General features: G+C 35.6%; 1 protein-coding gene across 1 annotated transcript in view; it reads left to right on the plus strand.

Moving 5' to 3' along the window:
- Window positions 1–16,645, plus strand: part of ACAP2 (ArfGAP with coiled-coil, ankyrin repeat and PH domains 2) — a 140,732-nt gene that overhangs the window by 85,208 nt on the left and 38,879 nt on the right. The window contains exons 7-9 of the mRNA XM_008061925.2: window positions 4,727–4,771; window positions 8,390–8,485; window positions 12,331–12,405. Coding sequence (XP_008060116.1) covers window positions 4,727–4,771; window positions 8,390–8,485; window positions 12,331–12,405 — 216 coding nt within the window. The remainder of the gene's footprint in view (window positions 1–4,726; window positions 4,772–8,389; window positions 8,486–12,330; window positions 12,406–16,645) is intronic.

A 16,645-nucleotide genomic window follows, 5' to 3' on the forward strand; every position in this document is an offset into this window, starting at 1 on the left:
TTATTTATTGTAGAGATGAGGTCTCGCCAAGTTGCCCAGGCGGGTCTCGAACCCACAGGCGGGCTCAGGCAGTCCACTCACCTCAGCCTCCCAAGGCACAGGATTACAGGCTGAGCCATCGAGCCCGGCTTGGGGAAAATTTTCATCTGTGTGTACATTATTTGTGTATTCATATGTATAGCTGTGTATACTTCTGGTTCTGAGTTTTTCCTCTCTTCACTCAAAATTATGATATTTTCCCATTTAAAAACATTTTAAAGCATTTTTAATTACTGTATTTTATTCTATAGAGTTGCTTTGTCAATTTAATTAATCCTTGATTATTAGATTTTATGACATTGAAGTATTTACTGGCAGTAGTGAAAATACAATTTTCAATGACTGTAAGTGAAAACATCTTTATATACAAATATTTTGGCACATTTGTTATTTTGTTCCTTTAGGGTAGAGGTACTAAAACTCACCATATCGCCAAATGAACGATTTCTGGAAATAGAGTTCTCATAGTTTTACATTAGATACTGCTTTTAAAAACTGGAGATCTGTATTTGTTAAGTTGTTTGGTGCTCTTCTGGTCTAATGTATAATTTAAACTAGTTTAATGTGATAGGTCTCCAAAGGAATTCTAGATACATGAGAAATGAAGGCATAATATATTACTTCTTCTTTTTTTTCTTTTTTAATGAGAGAGCAGGATTTATTGAGAGGGCAGAAAAGCTCTCACAGTGGGAGGAGACCCGAAGGGGTTACCCCCCCTTTTTTTTGAGTTGGAATCTCTATCACCCAGGCTGGAGTGCAGTGGCACACTCATGATCCCCGCAGTTTCAACCTGCTGGGTACCGGCGATCCTTCTGCCTCAACCTTCCAAGTAATGGGAACTACAGGCACGTGTTACCATGCCCGGCTAAATTTTTTGACTTATTGTAGAGATGAGATCTCATCAAGTTGCCCAGGCTGGTCTCGAACCCACGGTCTCAGGCAGTCCTCTCGCCTTGGCCTCCCAAAGTGCTAGGATTACAGACTGAGCCACTGAGCTTGGCCTACTTCTTGTTATGTTATGTATTTCTATGTATCATGGAGTTTAAATCCTAAAAGCTTTACAGCTTAGGGAATTATCTTGTTTGATTCTCTTTTTACAAAACAGTAGTGGTTTTCTTCAGAGATTGTTAACTTTGCAATCAACACAGAATAATTCTTAAGAAAATATATAAGTAACCCTATACAAATTGTTGATTAAAAGCTGTTTAGGTAACTTTGCAAAAGAGTAGGAAATGAACTTTAAGATTTTGTTCAATTAAGTTCCTGTTTAGTAAGTGAGAAGTTAAATTTTTAAAATGAAGTAGACTGTGTTGATAGATGAAAGGCTTTTAGAGTGGAGTGGTCTGTTCCTGGGTCCTGTGACCTACATTCATACCACCTCCTGCTGTAGTACTTACCCTTTATAACCCATTCCACTAAAATGGCTATGCAGAGGTCTTACTCATTAGGCATTTTTTTGGTTTTTATCCAACGTGACTGAAATGTTAGACCACACTCTCTTCTTGAAACATACTTTTGTCTTGATTTATCTGAACCTGCTTTTAGGTCCTCCTTCTGACTTCTGTTTCTTTTCAGTTTCTGTCTTGGTGTACTCTCCTTTTCAGTCTTCTTTTTAGGATTTCATCTTTGATTTTATTATTTTCTTACTTTATTATTTTCTGACTGTCTCATCATGCCCCTTACTTGAATCACCACCTATACCTAGATGACAAGAATCTGTTTTTCCACAGAGGTTCCTCATTCTCATTGTGTCCAAAAATAAAATTTCTCATCTTACAAAACAGCTTCTCTTTCTCTTTGCCCTTATCTAATTGAACGGTCACTGTCATGCTTTTATAGATGTTCAGAATGAGAGAATTATATCAGGTATTCCCTTCATTATAAGCTACTGTATCTACTTGCCACAGTGTCTTGGAAATTCCCTCTATGAACTTTTCAGTTCACTCTTTTTTAACCCTTGTTGCATCCCTAGCCCAGTCTTATTGTTTCTCATAAAATTGGTCTCCTTGCAGTGCTTTTGCCTGTCCTGTCAGTAATTCATACTCTCTTCTTTAATGAGGGTTACTTAAATGTCTCCATGAAGAATGAATTATTCTTGCCTCTTTCTTCTCTTTATTGTCATAATATTTTCATACACATTGCAATTAGACCATTTATCACATTTGTTGTCAATATTTATATGTCTTTTCTATTCCTACATCCCTAGCCTCTATTCCAGTGTTGGCAAAATAGATATGTGGCAAATGTTTTTTTGAGAGAGTGAATGTCTTAATGTTACAAATTCTTCAAACTTACAGTTTATAAATTATCTAGTTTCTTTGGTATGTATCCAACAGGTCTAAGTTAGGAATCCCTCTGTCCCCCAAAACAAATAACTATTATTTTGTTTGAACTTTCTGATAAAAACTATTGTATCATTTTATTTTTATGGCCAAAGTGTTTACTTTAGACAATAGTAAGTAACAAGTGTCCAAATGTATAAAGTTTGTTATGTTTAATGTCTCTAAATATTTGCATTTACTTTTTCCCCCCAAGAATTTAAATCCTATTTTTTGCCTGGCATGGTGGCTTATGCCTGTAATCCCAGCACTTTGGCAGACTGGGGTGACAGGACTGCTTGAGTCCAGGAGTTCAAGACCAGCCCAGGCAACATAGTAAGACCTTGTCTCTACACCTGCTCTGAAGGCCAAGTTAGATGGATCACCTGACCCAGGAGGTTAAGGTTGTAGTGAGTCATGATAGTGCCACTGCACTTCAGCCTGGGCAACAGAATGAGACTCTGACTCAAAATGTAAATACATAAATAAATAAAAATGCTGTTTTTAATTATCAAATAGAAAAAAGACATATAAAGCAGAGATCCTTTTAACATGCTTCAAAGTTGGAATAGGCTATTTGCAGCCTCTGCTTTTACTTAGAGCATTTGAAAGTTAATATTTTCAGCCGGGTTTGGTGGCTCAGCCTGTAATCCCGCGCCTTTGGGAAGCTGAGATGAGTGGATTGCCTGAGCCCATGGGTTCGAGACCCGCCTGGGCAGTGAGACCTCATCTCTACAATAAATCAAAAAATCAGCCAGGTGTGGTAGCGCATGCCTGTAATTCCGGCTACTCGGAAGGCTGAGGCGGAAGGTTTGCCGGAGCCCAGCAGGCGAGACTGCGGTGACCGAGTGAGACTCCAACTCAAAAAAAAAAAAAAAGAAACTTAATATTTTAATTTTCAAAACTGAAGAGGCTTTGAAACAGATATGTACAATAAACTAGTGTATTTAGACACAAGTATTTAGATTCTTCTTGGACTTTTTATTTTCTAGTCAGTGTTTTAAAATTATCTTATAAAATAAGCAGATAATTCAGTAAGAAGAACATATTAAAAAGGCAGATATTCTGTAATTTTTTGACAGTATTAGCAAGGAGTGAATGATCCTTTTCTTGGATAAACATTTCATTAAACTGATATACAATAACAGACAAAAATAAAATGTTTGTTGTGAATTTCTAGAGTTGGGAAAGATACCTCCAAAAGCAAATCCCTTAATTTACTGATCTTTCAGTAAATTTCATCTAATTAAAATATTTTTTTAGGCTGGGTATAATGGCTCATGCCTGTAACCCCAACACGTTGAGAGGCCAAGGCAGGAGAATCACTTGAGCCCAGGAGTTTGAGCCAGCCAGGGCAATGTAGTGAGACCTTACCTCTACCACACACAAAAAAAAAAAGCTGACCATGGTGGCACATGCCTATAGTCCCAGCTACTTGAGAGGATCGCTTGAGCCCAGGAGTTTGAGACTGTGGTGAACCAGATATGTGGTAAATTGTTTTCTTGAGCCAGGAGTCTGTGTGAGTGCCACTACACTACACTCAAACTTGAATGACAGAGTGAGATCCTGCCAGGTATGGTGGCTTCATATGGTGGCTTATGCCTGTAATTGCAGTGCTTTGAGAGACTGAGGTGGGAGGGTTGCTTGAAGCTAGGAGTTCAAGACCAGCCTAGGCCACATAATGAAATACCATCTCCACAAAAAATAAAAAAATTACCCAGGCATGGTGACCCATGCCTGTGGTCCTAAATACTCAGGGACTGAGGCGAGAGGATCTGTGGAGTTATAGGTTACAGTCAGGTACAATCACATCATTACACTCTAGCTTGGGCGATAGAACATGATCTCGCTGCTTAAAAAAGGAAAAATCCATTACTTTATTTAACAAATATTTATTGAATGCTTACTGTGCGCTGCTCTGGGACTAGAACTGGGAATAAGGGAGTCAAGAGTGGAAGCAGAGAAGAGACTAGTTCATAGACTAATCAACAGTCCAGAAAAGACAGGATGGCATAGTGGTAAAGTGATGAGAATTTGCATTAAGGTTTGTATGTTGAACTTTGATGAATAATTAGCTAAGGAGGATGGGGAAAAGATAAAATTCCCAGTTCAAATGTCAAAATAGTTCTATCACTATGAAGTAATTTAAATAACCAGCTTTTCTTTGAGTTCAAAAATTGTTAAGTATTTCATTGTCATATGTTTGCTATAACTTTTTTGTAAAAAGGGGGTTAAAGGATTTAAAAAACTTGAACTTTGTTTTGTAAAACCATTAAACCATTAAAATTAGCAAGTTTTATTGCATGCTGCATTATGGATTAGCTTTTTAAATAATGCATGTGTGATTAACAAAGTGTATTTTCCCTCAGATTAATGTTCTTCAATCAAAAAGGAGATCAGAAATCCTAAAATCAGTAAGATATTAATTAAAATAATATTTAAAATGTTTAAGTGTTTAAAGAGCATCTGGTATATACATTCTGGTTCATAATTGCTTTTACTTCTTTTTGATCTTTATTTGTATTTCCTACACGGTCCTTAACCATTTATTGTCTTCTTCATGTTTTAATTACTTATGTGTGGCTCATTGATTAATACACTGTGAGCTCCATAAAGGCAGACTCTGTACTACTGTTCTGTCTTTGCTTTCTATTATCTTAATATGCTGCTTGATACATATTTGATGCTCAGTACTATTTGGTGAATAACAGAATGGTTGGTATGAAAATGTGTGCGAATATTTCAGGATTTGTTTTGAAATTTATGAAGATAAAATGTTACAATGTTACATTTAAGTTGTGAATTGTCTCTCATTTGTTGTGCTTTTAAAGATTTTTCTGCCAGCGTGGTGGCTTATACCTGTAATCCCAGTGCTTTGGAAGGCTGAGGTGGGAGGATTGCTTGAGGTCAGGAGTTTGAGGCCAGCCTGGGCAGCATATTAAGACTCCACCTCTCCAAAAAAAAAAAAAAAGCTTAGCATGGTTGTACACACTTGTAGCTCTAGCTACGTGGGAGACTAAGGTAGGAGGGTCACATGAGCCCAGGATTTCAAGGCTTCAGTGAGCTATGATCATGCCACTATGCTCCAGCCTGGGTGACAGAGCAAGAAAGACCTTGCACCCGCCCCCTCCCCGATTTTCCTGCCCAACCTCTCTCAGCATATTTACATTTTTCTCTACAATTTTATGCATTATTTGGACTTTAAAAGTATTTGAGATACATGAATAATATTTGGAGAATTTTTCCCTTAGGGTTGATGATGTGTCAGATTTTTTTTTTTTTTTTTTGAGTTGTAGTGTCACTTTGTTGCCCAGGCTGGAGTGCAGTGGCACACTCATGGGCACCCCAGCATCGACCTGCTGGGCTCCAGCTGTGTAGTTAAAAAACCAATGGGATGAAATTGAGGATCTTTTTTTTTTCCCTGAGCCTCTTTGCCCATGCTCTTGACTCATGGTGACCATGATTTTTCTTTTTTCTTTTTTTTTTGGTCTTAAAGCTAACAAAGAAGTGGGCAGGAAGTGGGGTAGTATGGTATTACACTCTTCATATCTGAGACGTAATTTATTCTCTTTGTATTATTTGAGTTATTTTTTCCCCCAAAAGGTTATATTTTGGATCTTTGTCCTCACTTAGCTTCTTCCTAAACTTTATGTATATATTTGTGTTGTATCTTATCTGGCAAATATATTGTACTTCTTATTTTTAAAAAGAATATTTGTCCTCCCCTTTGTTTTCCAGATTGACAGTAATGTGTGTTAATTGTAGAATATTGGGAAATAAATAAAGAAAAACATTAAAAGCACTTTAAATCCTACTATCAACGGGGGACCACTATTTATATCTTGGCATACATTTTGTGTGTGTGTGTGTGTGTGTGTGTGTGTGTATGCATGCATGTGTGTACATGTGAACATGTATATGTGTCTTTTAAAATTACATTTAGTTTTTTGAATAAAGTAGGAATCATTCCTACACACTATTTTATAATTTTCTTTTTTCACTAATATACTGCAAAATTATGTGTCATTAAATATTATTTCTTTTTTTTTGAGTTGGAGTCTCACTCTGTCGCCCAGACTGGAGTGCAGTGGTCGCTTCCGGTCACTGCAGCCTCACCTCCTGGGCTCCAGTGATCCTTCCGCCTCAGCTTTATGAGTAGCCGGAATTACAGGCATGCGTTACCATGCCCGGCTGATTTTTTGATTTATTGTAGAGATGAGGTCTTGCTGCCCAGGCGGGTCTTGAACCCGCGGGCTCAGGCAATCCACTCACCTCAGCCTCCCAAAGGCGCGGGATTACAGGCTGAGCCACCAAGCCCGGCTAAATATTATTTCTTTTGAGCTGAAGCTACATGGTAAAAATAAAAATTTTAAAAAATATATTTAATGATAGTTTTTGTGGCCAGGTAGAGTTAAACTATATGAATGTACTGAGGGTGGGCATATCTTTTTTTTTGAAAGACCAGGGAGCAAATATGGTAGGTTTTATAGGCCTTGTGATCTTTGTTGCTATTACTCAACCTTATAATGAGAAAGACAGTATGCAAATGAATGGTCATGGCCATGTTCCAATAAAACTTAAGAACACAGAAATTTGAATTTCATATAATTTTCACGTCATGAATTTTATATATTTTCATTTTCTTTCAACCATTTAGCAATGTAAAAACCATTAGCTCATGAGGTCATTAAAAAACAGATGGTGAGACTAGATATAGTTAAGTGATCTTGAATAAATATACTATAAATTAACTTCATCCATTAATGGATATTTAAGTAATTTCTATGTTTTTGGCATAGAAGCATAGCATTGTAGCGATCATTCTAACAAATAATCTGATTATTTCTTGAAGACTGATTTATAGACAAAGGACTACTTAGTCAAAGAGTTTAAACATTGATTAATTAAGCTTTTGAAAAATATTGTCAGATTTTAAGGGTTGTACAGTATTTCCAGTAATAGTGAATGAGAATGAGCAATTTTTTCACACCAACACTGAGTATTACAGTTTCCCTCCTTTCCTTCATTTGATAGATAGAAAATGTGATCTAATTACTCAATTTTGCATTTTGTTATTACAAATGAGTTTAAACATGTTTTTCCATATTTTTTGGCCACTTTTTTACTTTGTATATTGCTTTTGTTTTTCCTTTTTTTCCCTTGTTTCTTTTTCTTGGAACATTCATCTTTTTCATACTGCTTTGTAATATCTCTTACATATTAAGACTATTCACCCCTTTCATGTGGTTTTTCCTAGTTTAACCTTTCTTTTAATATACCTATTTTGTGTTTTGATATACAGGCATATTTTACATTTTTATGTAGTCCTAACCACCATTAGGGCTCCCCTCCTTACCAAAAAAAAAAAAAAAAAATCCCCACTAATTTAGTGGTTTTTATTATATTCACAAAGTTGTACAGCCATCACTATTATCTAATTCCAGAATAATTTTTCTTTTGTGAGTTTTGTCCTTTTGTCCTTGTGTTGTACTTAATTGGGTTTTTTTTCTTGGAAAAAATTTTTGGAGAATTTTTGAGTATTAAGGACCTTATGACCTATTTTCTTCAGAGAATTACACAGATGCCACTTCTTCTAAAAATAACATGGATGTTTAGAAGATTTTTTTCAGTATTATATACTTAATTTATATAATTTTTTCCCATATCAAACACTTAACTAATAAAAATGAAAGTGATTTTTTTCTTATGAATAGGTAAAATATAAAATAAAATATGAATGTAAATTTGATTATTTTAATCTACTGTATACATTTTGAAAGTCTAATAAGCAACTAAAATTTTGGACATTGGTAAAAATTTTAAACTGGGAAATTTTAAAAAAGAAAATTCTCATCATATTTGCAGATATTTCTGAAATACTCTTTTTAAACAATGACTCAGTTAATTTTAAATAGACTTGATGTTTTGGGCTCTTGTGGAATAACTTTTGAATAGGATCAGGATTTTAAAGAAAATTCAGAATATGTATCTAGGAATGGATTTTTAAATGATCATCTCTTTTCTCCCATTAGATGTTGTCATTTATGTATGCCCATTTGGCTTTCTTTCATCAAGGATATGATCTATTTAGTGAACTTGGGCCTTACATGAAGGATCTTGGAGCACAGGTAATGCTGGACTGTGTTTCTTAATTGTATGTTTTACACTAATATTTGTATTTAAAGAGATTTAGCATATTGGGGGATTTGACATTTCTTTTACTTAAGAAGTTTGATGCTGCAGCAGATTTATATGTGGGTTAAATGTGTATCCCAAAATGAAATCAAAGGTAAAGATAATCTTATATTATAGATTGTCTATAAGAATATGAAAAAGGAGAATCTAAAAGTAGTGTTTGGGCAAGGGAGGTTAGGAGTGCAAGACTAACCTTGGTACCCTGTCTGTTCAAAAAAAAAAAGGAAAAAAAAATTAGCTGGGCATGGTGGTGCTTGCCTATAGTCCCAGCTACTTAGGAGGCTGAGGTGGAAGGATCACCTGAGCCCAGGAGGTTGAAGCTGCAATAAGCCATGATTGCACCACTGCACTCCAGCCTGGGCAATAAAGCAAGACCCTCTCTCACAAAAATAAAAAGTGTTTATACCATATAGGGATGGGTGAGGGTGTTGTAGAAACATACAGATACAACATCTGTGCCAGACTTGGGGAAGGTAAGACTTTCCTAGGCTGTAGTCTTCATATACTATCAAATAGTAGGTTGTACTCTCATCTTACAATCTTTATAATTTATAAAAACAGTATTAATTGAATTGTACTTGACTAATTTAAATAATTGTAGATTTTTAGACATTTGATAATTTAAGTTTTGCAGGTCTTTTTTCCCCTTCCAGATCTCAGGGAAGTTTGCAGGCCTCTGAAAAGAATCTCAGTTCCAGTACCTACAGTTCCTACTGGATAAAATGGCCTGGTTGGAGACTGCCAATTAGATATTCTTTTAGTAATTCAGTTAGGAGATAATGGCATCTGAAACGAAGGTCATGGCTGTAGGGATGGAAACAGATTTGAGGGTTATTTAAAATATAACCAATTTAGCCAAGCTTGGTGGCTCAGCCTGTAATCCCGCGCCTTTGGGAGGCTGAGGTGAGTGGATTGCCTGAGCCTGTGGGTTTGAGACCCGCCTGGGCAGCGAGACCTCATCTCTACAATAAATCAAAAAATCAGCCGGGCATGGTAGCGCATGCCTGTAATTCCGGCTACTTGGAAGGCCGAGGAGGAAGGATCACCGGAGCCCAGCAGGTTGAGGCTACGGTGGCCGGAAGCGGCCACTGCACTCCAGTCTGGGCAACAGAGTGAGACTCCAACTTAAAAAAAAAAAAAAAAAAAAAATATATATATATATATATATATATATATATATCCAATTTAAGTGTGAAGGGACATGAGAAACTGAGGTTTAAATGTGTGTATTTCTGAGGACAGGATATGTAAGTGGACATATCTGGAGCTCAAGAAAGAGATACAGTTCAAGCAAGTCAGTAACATATAATTGCTGATCGCAGTCACAAGAGTAGATGAATTGACCCAGTGTGAGTTAGATATCTCAGAATCATACAGCTATTTTAAAAAATGTAGATGCCTAGACACCTTACCTAAGGGTCTTTATTTTGTAAGTTAAGGTTGAAGTCTACAGATATTGAGTAAAAAGAGAAGGTGGCTCGGGACAAGGACCTAGGGACCAACTTTTAGGAGATGACTAGGTAAGGGGTGCTGGGTTGGGAAATAGATGAGAGAGGAGATAGAAAACCCAAGGAACTGTGGCATCGTTGGCCAGGAAAAGAGTGTGTCAAAAAAGAGGGAATGGTCATCAGCTTTAGATATTAAAAAAGAGGGTCAGTTAAACCTGGGACTAAGAAGTATCTGTTGAATTTACCAGGAAAAAGGTAAGTTGTTACCTCTGTGAAATATGCTGTTTCCATGGATGTGGGTGCCCAAATGACAGAGGCTAAATTACAGTGGGTAGTAGCACCTGGCTACTTGGAGGAGCCCATTAACATTCATAATGTCCAACCCGAACACAAAAGTGGAACACATTCTGTTGTGCTCCCAACTCTTTTCTGGTACAATCCACAGTGAATAAAGCAATATACTCTGCCCATCTTTACATCTCCCCAACTCATACCCCACCCCCAAATTCCCACCATGGTGAAAGATATTCTTTTATTTGTACTTCCTCCCCAACAGAGAGGAGGAGTTGTCCCCCTTTGTGCTGCGATAGCAGTGGGGTAGACATGCAGCAGAGGCATTTATTACCAATTCGACAGGCAGAAAGCTATCACTTGCATTGCAGTACTTGTGTAAAGTATATATGCATGTACATTTATAAATATTTTGAATTTAGGGGCTGCCTTGTATGTACTTCAGGCTGAATGAATAAGTAATGTTCACTAGAGACATAAAAATCACAGTATAATGGTTATTCCACTCATTTTATGTAAGAAACTTTTTGTGAGGATATAAATTTTCTATGTAAAACATGTACTAGTGTTACCTATTAAATCAGTGTTACACACCAGTAAAGTTATGTATGTGTTAGATCCTAGAGTTGTGTAGTTACATTTGTATCAAATACTTTATTGTTTTATTTATATTTAATTTAATTTTGCTTTAATTTTTGAGACAGGATTTCACTGTCACCCAGTCTGTAGTGTAGTGGCATGATCACAGCTCACTGCAGCCTTGAATTTCTGGGCTATTGCCTTGACCTCCCAAATTTCTGGAATTACAGGAGCAAGCTTCTGTGTCTAGCTTCAAATACTTTATAATAGTGACAGTGTTTCAGTGTGGGGTTTTTGAAAATTCTTTATTACTATTCAGTAATATTTACTTTATTACTAGTAGAATTATTCTTCTGTAGAAGAAAACATCATTATTTGTGATAGGGTGAATAAAGCATCAAGTAGTTGAAAAAAAAAACTTTAAAATTTGGTTTATAAAAGATATCACTTAAAATGTTCAAACATTTAATATTTATCTTTCTCCATATTCCTGCCAATATATGCATTTTTATTTAGTCATTTATCAAACAAGTATTAATCAGTTAGAGGTGATGGTAGTTCAAAGTTGGAAAGACATACATCGCAGTCTAGAGGATGAAACCCACATAATTAATAATGTTACATCCCAGTTGCTGTTACTCTAGCAAATTGGAGTTCAAGAAGCCAGTGTCTTTCTCATCACATATTACGGAAATCAAATACTTCTTCTGTGATGGAAAGGATAACCATTCTTTGTCATGCAAAGCAATAAGAAAGAAATGGGATTTTATAATTTTGTTGTTTTTTGAGCATTTAAAAATGAACCTTAAGAATTGGTGATTTCATACCTTGTTCTTATGAATGATTGCTATTCTTTTGTTATTATTATTATTTTTAGCTTTCTCTTTTATCTTGTGAATTATTTTTTTCTTCCCCTTAGATTTGATTATAACATTAGGGAGCCAGCTTGAAAACATGAAGCATCATGAGTGATTGAAAGTAGCTGTTGTGATTGGAAGTGAGCTTGTGAGAGCTGGCTTAACTAGTTTAGTTGCACTATTTTTTGCTATTTGGGAAAAAATCACCAGTGTCTCTTCTTTATATTGTTTATTTTAACTGCCAGAACTTGCTGAGTAGGTGAGCAGACAACTTAACCTACAGTCATTTTCCATATTCAGGGACTGAACATATATGACTAGAATGCTAGTGAAATGGCCTCAATCTTATATGCATGGTACTACGACTGCACTTGGAAACGGTTTCTCTATAGGAGATATGGGTATTCTCAAAGTGATTTGATACTAGAAAATATATGAACTTCTACTTTAAATTTTAGCCAAATGCCTTTTTTAAGTAAACTTAAATCAAGTGATATATTACTATGTTTATCTGTGAAACTCCTTGTAATATGACTTGAAAAAAATAATCATACCCCTTTTATTTTTTTAAGTCTACAGTGTTCTCTTTTTCTCTATTTATAGCTGGATCGACTGGTTGTGGATGCAGCAAAGGAGAAAAGAGAGATGGAGCAAAAACATTCCACCATTCAACAAAAGGTATCTGAGGGGAAAAATTTAGATTAATTACATTTGACACAATTGTTTGATTATTGGTTAATCCAGAGTACCATTGTGTTGGAACTTTGAATTTTTTTAACAATTTAGTTGTGTAGATAAATTCCTCCTCTTTTGTGAAAAGCAAAGTATTTTTCAGAGGTTAAGAATATATTTATTATTATTTTAAATCAAAACATTTGAAAGTCATGCTTTGAACCAGTTTATAAAAACTTTAATCCCTTAGGGCCTTAGAAACTTAAAAGTGGCCTCTAATTAGACTTTAAAATACTGTTAATGGTTTCATTTAGGATACCATCAACCCCCTGTCAAAGTGTGGAGGGATAAGGAGAGTGATGAGGAGGAGGGAGAAAGGCATAGAGGGCAAGTGAGTGCATGTGCCTTAGTGTCAACATGTGTACTTGGTATTATGGACTTGCCAGGTGCAGTTACTCTGGCAACACTCCCCTCTCTCATGTGATGCTGAAACTTTACATGTATTGCTTGTTAAGTTACCTAAGCCTAGCTAAACTAATTTTTGTGAAATACGTTTTTAAAAATGAAAACTTGACCAGGTGTGGTGGCTCACACCTATAATCCTAGCACTTTGGGAGACTGAAGCAGGATGGTTTCTTGAGTCCAGGAGTTTGAGATCTACCTGGACAACATAGTGAGACCTTGTCTCTATAAAAAATAAAAAAATTACCTGGGCGTAGTAACATTTGCTTATGGTCCTAGCTATGTGGGAGGCTCAGGCAGGATCACTTGAGCCTATGAGGTTGAGGCTGCTTTGGGCTGCAATTACACCACTGCTCTCTCCAACCTGGCTGATAGAGCAAGACTCTGTCTCAAAAAAAAAAGAAAAGAAAACTCAAATATTAAACTAGTTTTTATGTCTTCATGCTAAGAGTGGTGTGTGATATGCCTAAAACTCAATCTAATAATATTTTATATAGTCAGTGGTATTTTTCTTTGTAGTAATCTGAAAATAAAAGCAAAGTGTTAGAGGTTGGATGTGGTGATATAAGTATGTGACAAGGTGAATTCTTGTATTGCTCTAAGAAATCTGTTTTCTTGGTATTGAGCAGTCAAGTTAACTTTTTTGTTTATTTGTTTTTTGAGTTGGAGTATCACTCTGTCGCCCAGTTCATGGCCATTATAGCCTCGACCTGCTGGGCTCAGGTGATCCTCCTGCCTTAGCCTTCCAAGTAGCTTGAATTACATGCACATGCCCCCACGCCCGGCTAAGTTTTTTGATTTATTGTAGATACGAGGTCTCACCAAAATTGCCCAAGCTGGTCTCCAAACCCTGGACTCAGGCATCCTCTCGCTTCAGCCACTCAAAATGCTGGAATTACAAACTTGAGCCACTGTACTCGGCCATCTTTTGTTATGGTTTATGTAAAAGTTAAGATACCACTAAATTAAATCTCACATAGAAGATGCCGTGGAAAAAAATGAAATCAAAATCAGAGTTAAGTGTTGGTGGCTCATGCATGTAATCCCAGCACTTTGGGAGGCTGAAGCTGGAGGATCATTTGAGACCAGGAGTTCTAGACCAGCCTGGCCAACATAAGAAGACTCTGTCTCTACAAAAAATTTAAAAATTAAAAAAATTTAAAAATTAGCTAGATAAGTGTGCAGCTGTAGTACCAGCTACTAAGGAGGCTGAGGTGAGAAGATAGTTTGAGCCCAGGAGTTTGAGACTACAGTGAGCTATGATAGTGCCATTGCACTTCAGCCTGGGAAACAGAGGAAGACCTTGTCTCTTAAAAAAAAAATCAGTGATAAAAGTAAGAAAAATTTAATTCATAGTGGATTATTAACGCTCAAAGGGAAATAGTATCAGTCAGAAAAAGGAAAGATTTTTCTACCAGACCATCTTTAAATTAGTTATTTCCTTGTTAGTGAGACTAACTCCATATTTTGTTTTGTTTAAAAGTTAGGTTAACTTTTGTTTGGGTAGCTTTTTTTTCTAAGTTGACAAGTAAAAATTGTATGTGTTTAGGGTATACAACATGATGTTTTGATGGGTAATTTTTAAAAATGACATTACCATGAAAAGCTAGTTAAAAATTGGGACCAGTTTTTAATTACAATTAAATATCTGACTGGATGTGGTGGCTTATGCCTGTAATCCCAGCACTTTGGGAGGCTAAGGCAGGAGGACTGCTTGAGTCCAGGAGTTCAAGACGAACCTAGATAAAATAGGGGGAGCTAATCTTTACAAAAAATAGAAAAATTAGCTGGATGTGGTGGTATGTGCCTATTGTCCCAGGTACTTGGGAGGCTGGGGCAGATTACCTGAGCCCAGGAGGTCAAGGCTGCAGTGAGTCATGATCCTGCCACTGCACTCCAGCTTGGGTGACAGAGTGAGAACCTGATTCAAAAAATAAATAAATAAATAAAATGAACGATCTTGGTATTTGTAGAAAAATGTCCATATTTGCTTAAATTGAATTATGTAATGAATATTATACATCTTTTAATAACTTTTCCTATTGTATAAACAGTTCAGTGTTATACTGAAGATCCAAAAATGGTAAATTATTAAATCCAAGATTAGTTTATTTGATTTGAAATAATACTTAACTCTTTTCCTTTAAGGAAAATAATACTATTTTTGCTCATTATGAATACTTACCTCTTTTCTGCCCTTAAATGCTGACACAAGGCTGCATTACAGGTAAAAATCCAATCAACTTAAAATTAAGGGAAAGTATGTCTAATGTAATTATTGAGATTTTTCAAAAGTTGAAATTTACCAATTCAAAACAAAAAGGGTTGCTGTGAATATTCATGTGTGGATATGTGCACACATTTCTGATGAATGTATTCCTAGGAGTGAAACTGCTGAGTAAGAGGGTTTATTAGTGTTAGTAGGCAGTGCTGAAATTATATTAATGTTACTAGGTAACATTAAATTGATTTTCAAATAGTTATGCCATTCCCAGCAGGAAGCAGTATGTGAGAGTTCCCATTTGCCACCTCATTGTATTGTTAGACTTTTTAAATTTTGCTAATTTGGTGGGTAGATAATTGACAACTTATTATGGTTTTAATTTATACTTCTTTAGTGACTAATGACCTCAAGCATCTTATATCTGTTTGTCATTTGGATATCCTATTTATGAAATGTCTATTAGTCTTTGATTTTTCCACCAGATTGCCTAATTGTTTTGTATATTTGGGATATGTGGGTTTTTAATTTTCATATAGCTAACTTATTTTATCAATCTTATGTTTAGTATTTTTTGTGTCTTGTTCAATAAATCCTTCCCAACTCAAGATCATGAAGGTATCTCCTGTCTTATAGATTTGCTTTTTATGTTTAGAACTTTAATCCATCTGTAATTGGGTTTTAATATGACATGGAGATCCAGTTTCCTTCCATTTTCCCATTGGTAACTAGTTGATCCAGATCAGTTTTTAAAAAGTTTGCTCTTTTCCCACCACTCTGTGACATATCCTATGTTAGATAATCACATTGCCATATATGTGAGGTCTGTTTCAGTCTGTCTGTTCTGTTCCATTGGTCTTTTTGTCTTAAGTGTCAATACTATGCGGTCTTAATTATTTTTGGCTTTATAGTAAATCTTGATATTTGATAAGCAATGCTTTCTACCTTCTCTTTTTCAAAAGTGAATTTTCTAGTTTTGTATTCCTTTACAAATTTCAGGTTTAGCTTTTCAGGTTCCATAAAAATAGCTTTTGAGATTTTGATTGGGACTATATTAGATCTATGAGCCAGTTTGGGAGAAAATTGATGTTTTTAGTTTATAATATGTTTTAATCTATGAGCTTGGTGTATTCTCCATTTATTTAAGTTGTCTTTAATGACCTTCATAAAGTTTATGATTTTCTTGTACATCTTTTGCACAGGAACAGAAAACCATACACCACGTGTTCTCACTTAAAAGTGGGAGCTAAACTAAAGAAATGTAAAAAGACATACAGAATGGTATAATGGAAACTGGAGACTCAGAATGGGAAGGACAATAAAAATCACCTATTGGTTACAATGTACAGGTGTTGGTGGGGTGGATACTCTTAAAGTCCAAACCAAAAACTGTTTGTAGCCCCCAATGCTATTGAAATTTTTAAAAAGAGAAAAAAAAAATTAAAAAGGAAAAATAAAATTTCAAGATCCCCAAAAAGATTTATTCCTAGACACTCAAATTGTTCATGTTATTGTAGATAATTATCTTTAACATTTATTTATCTTCTCATTTATTTTGTTTTC

Source organism: Carlito syrichta, unplaced genomic scaffold (genome assembly GCF_000164805.1).
Source record: "Carlito syrichta isolate Samal-C Ts95f unplaced genomic scaffold, Tarsius_syrichta-2.0.1 Scaffold305641, whole genome shotgun sequence".
In the NCBI taxonomy this organism is placed as follows: Eukaryota; Metazoa; Chordata; class Mammalia; order Primates; family Tarsiidae; genus Carlito; species Carlito syrichta.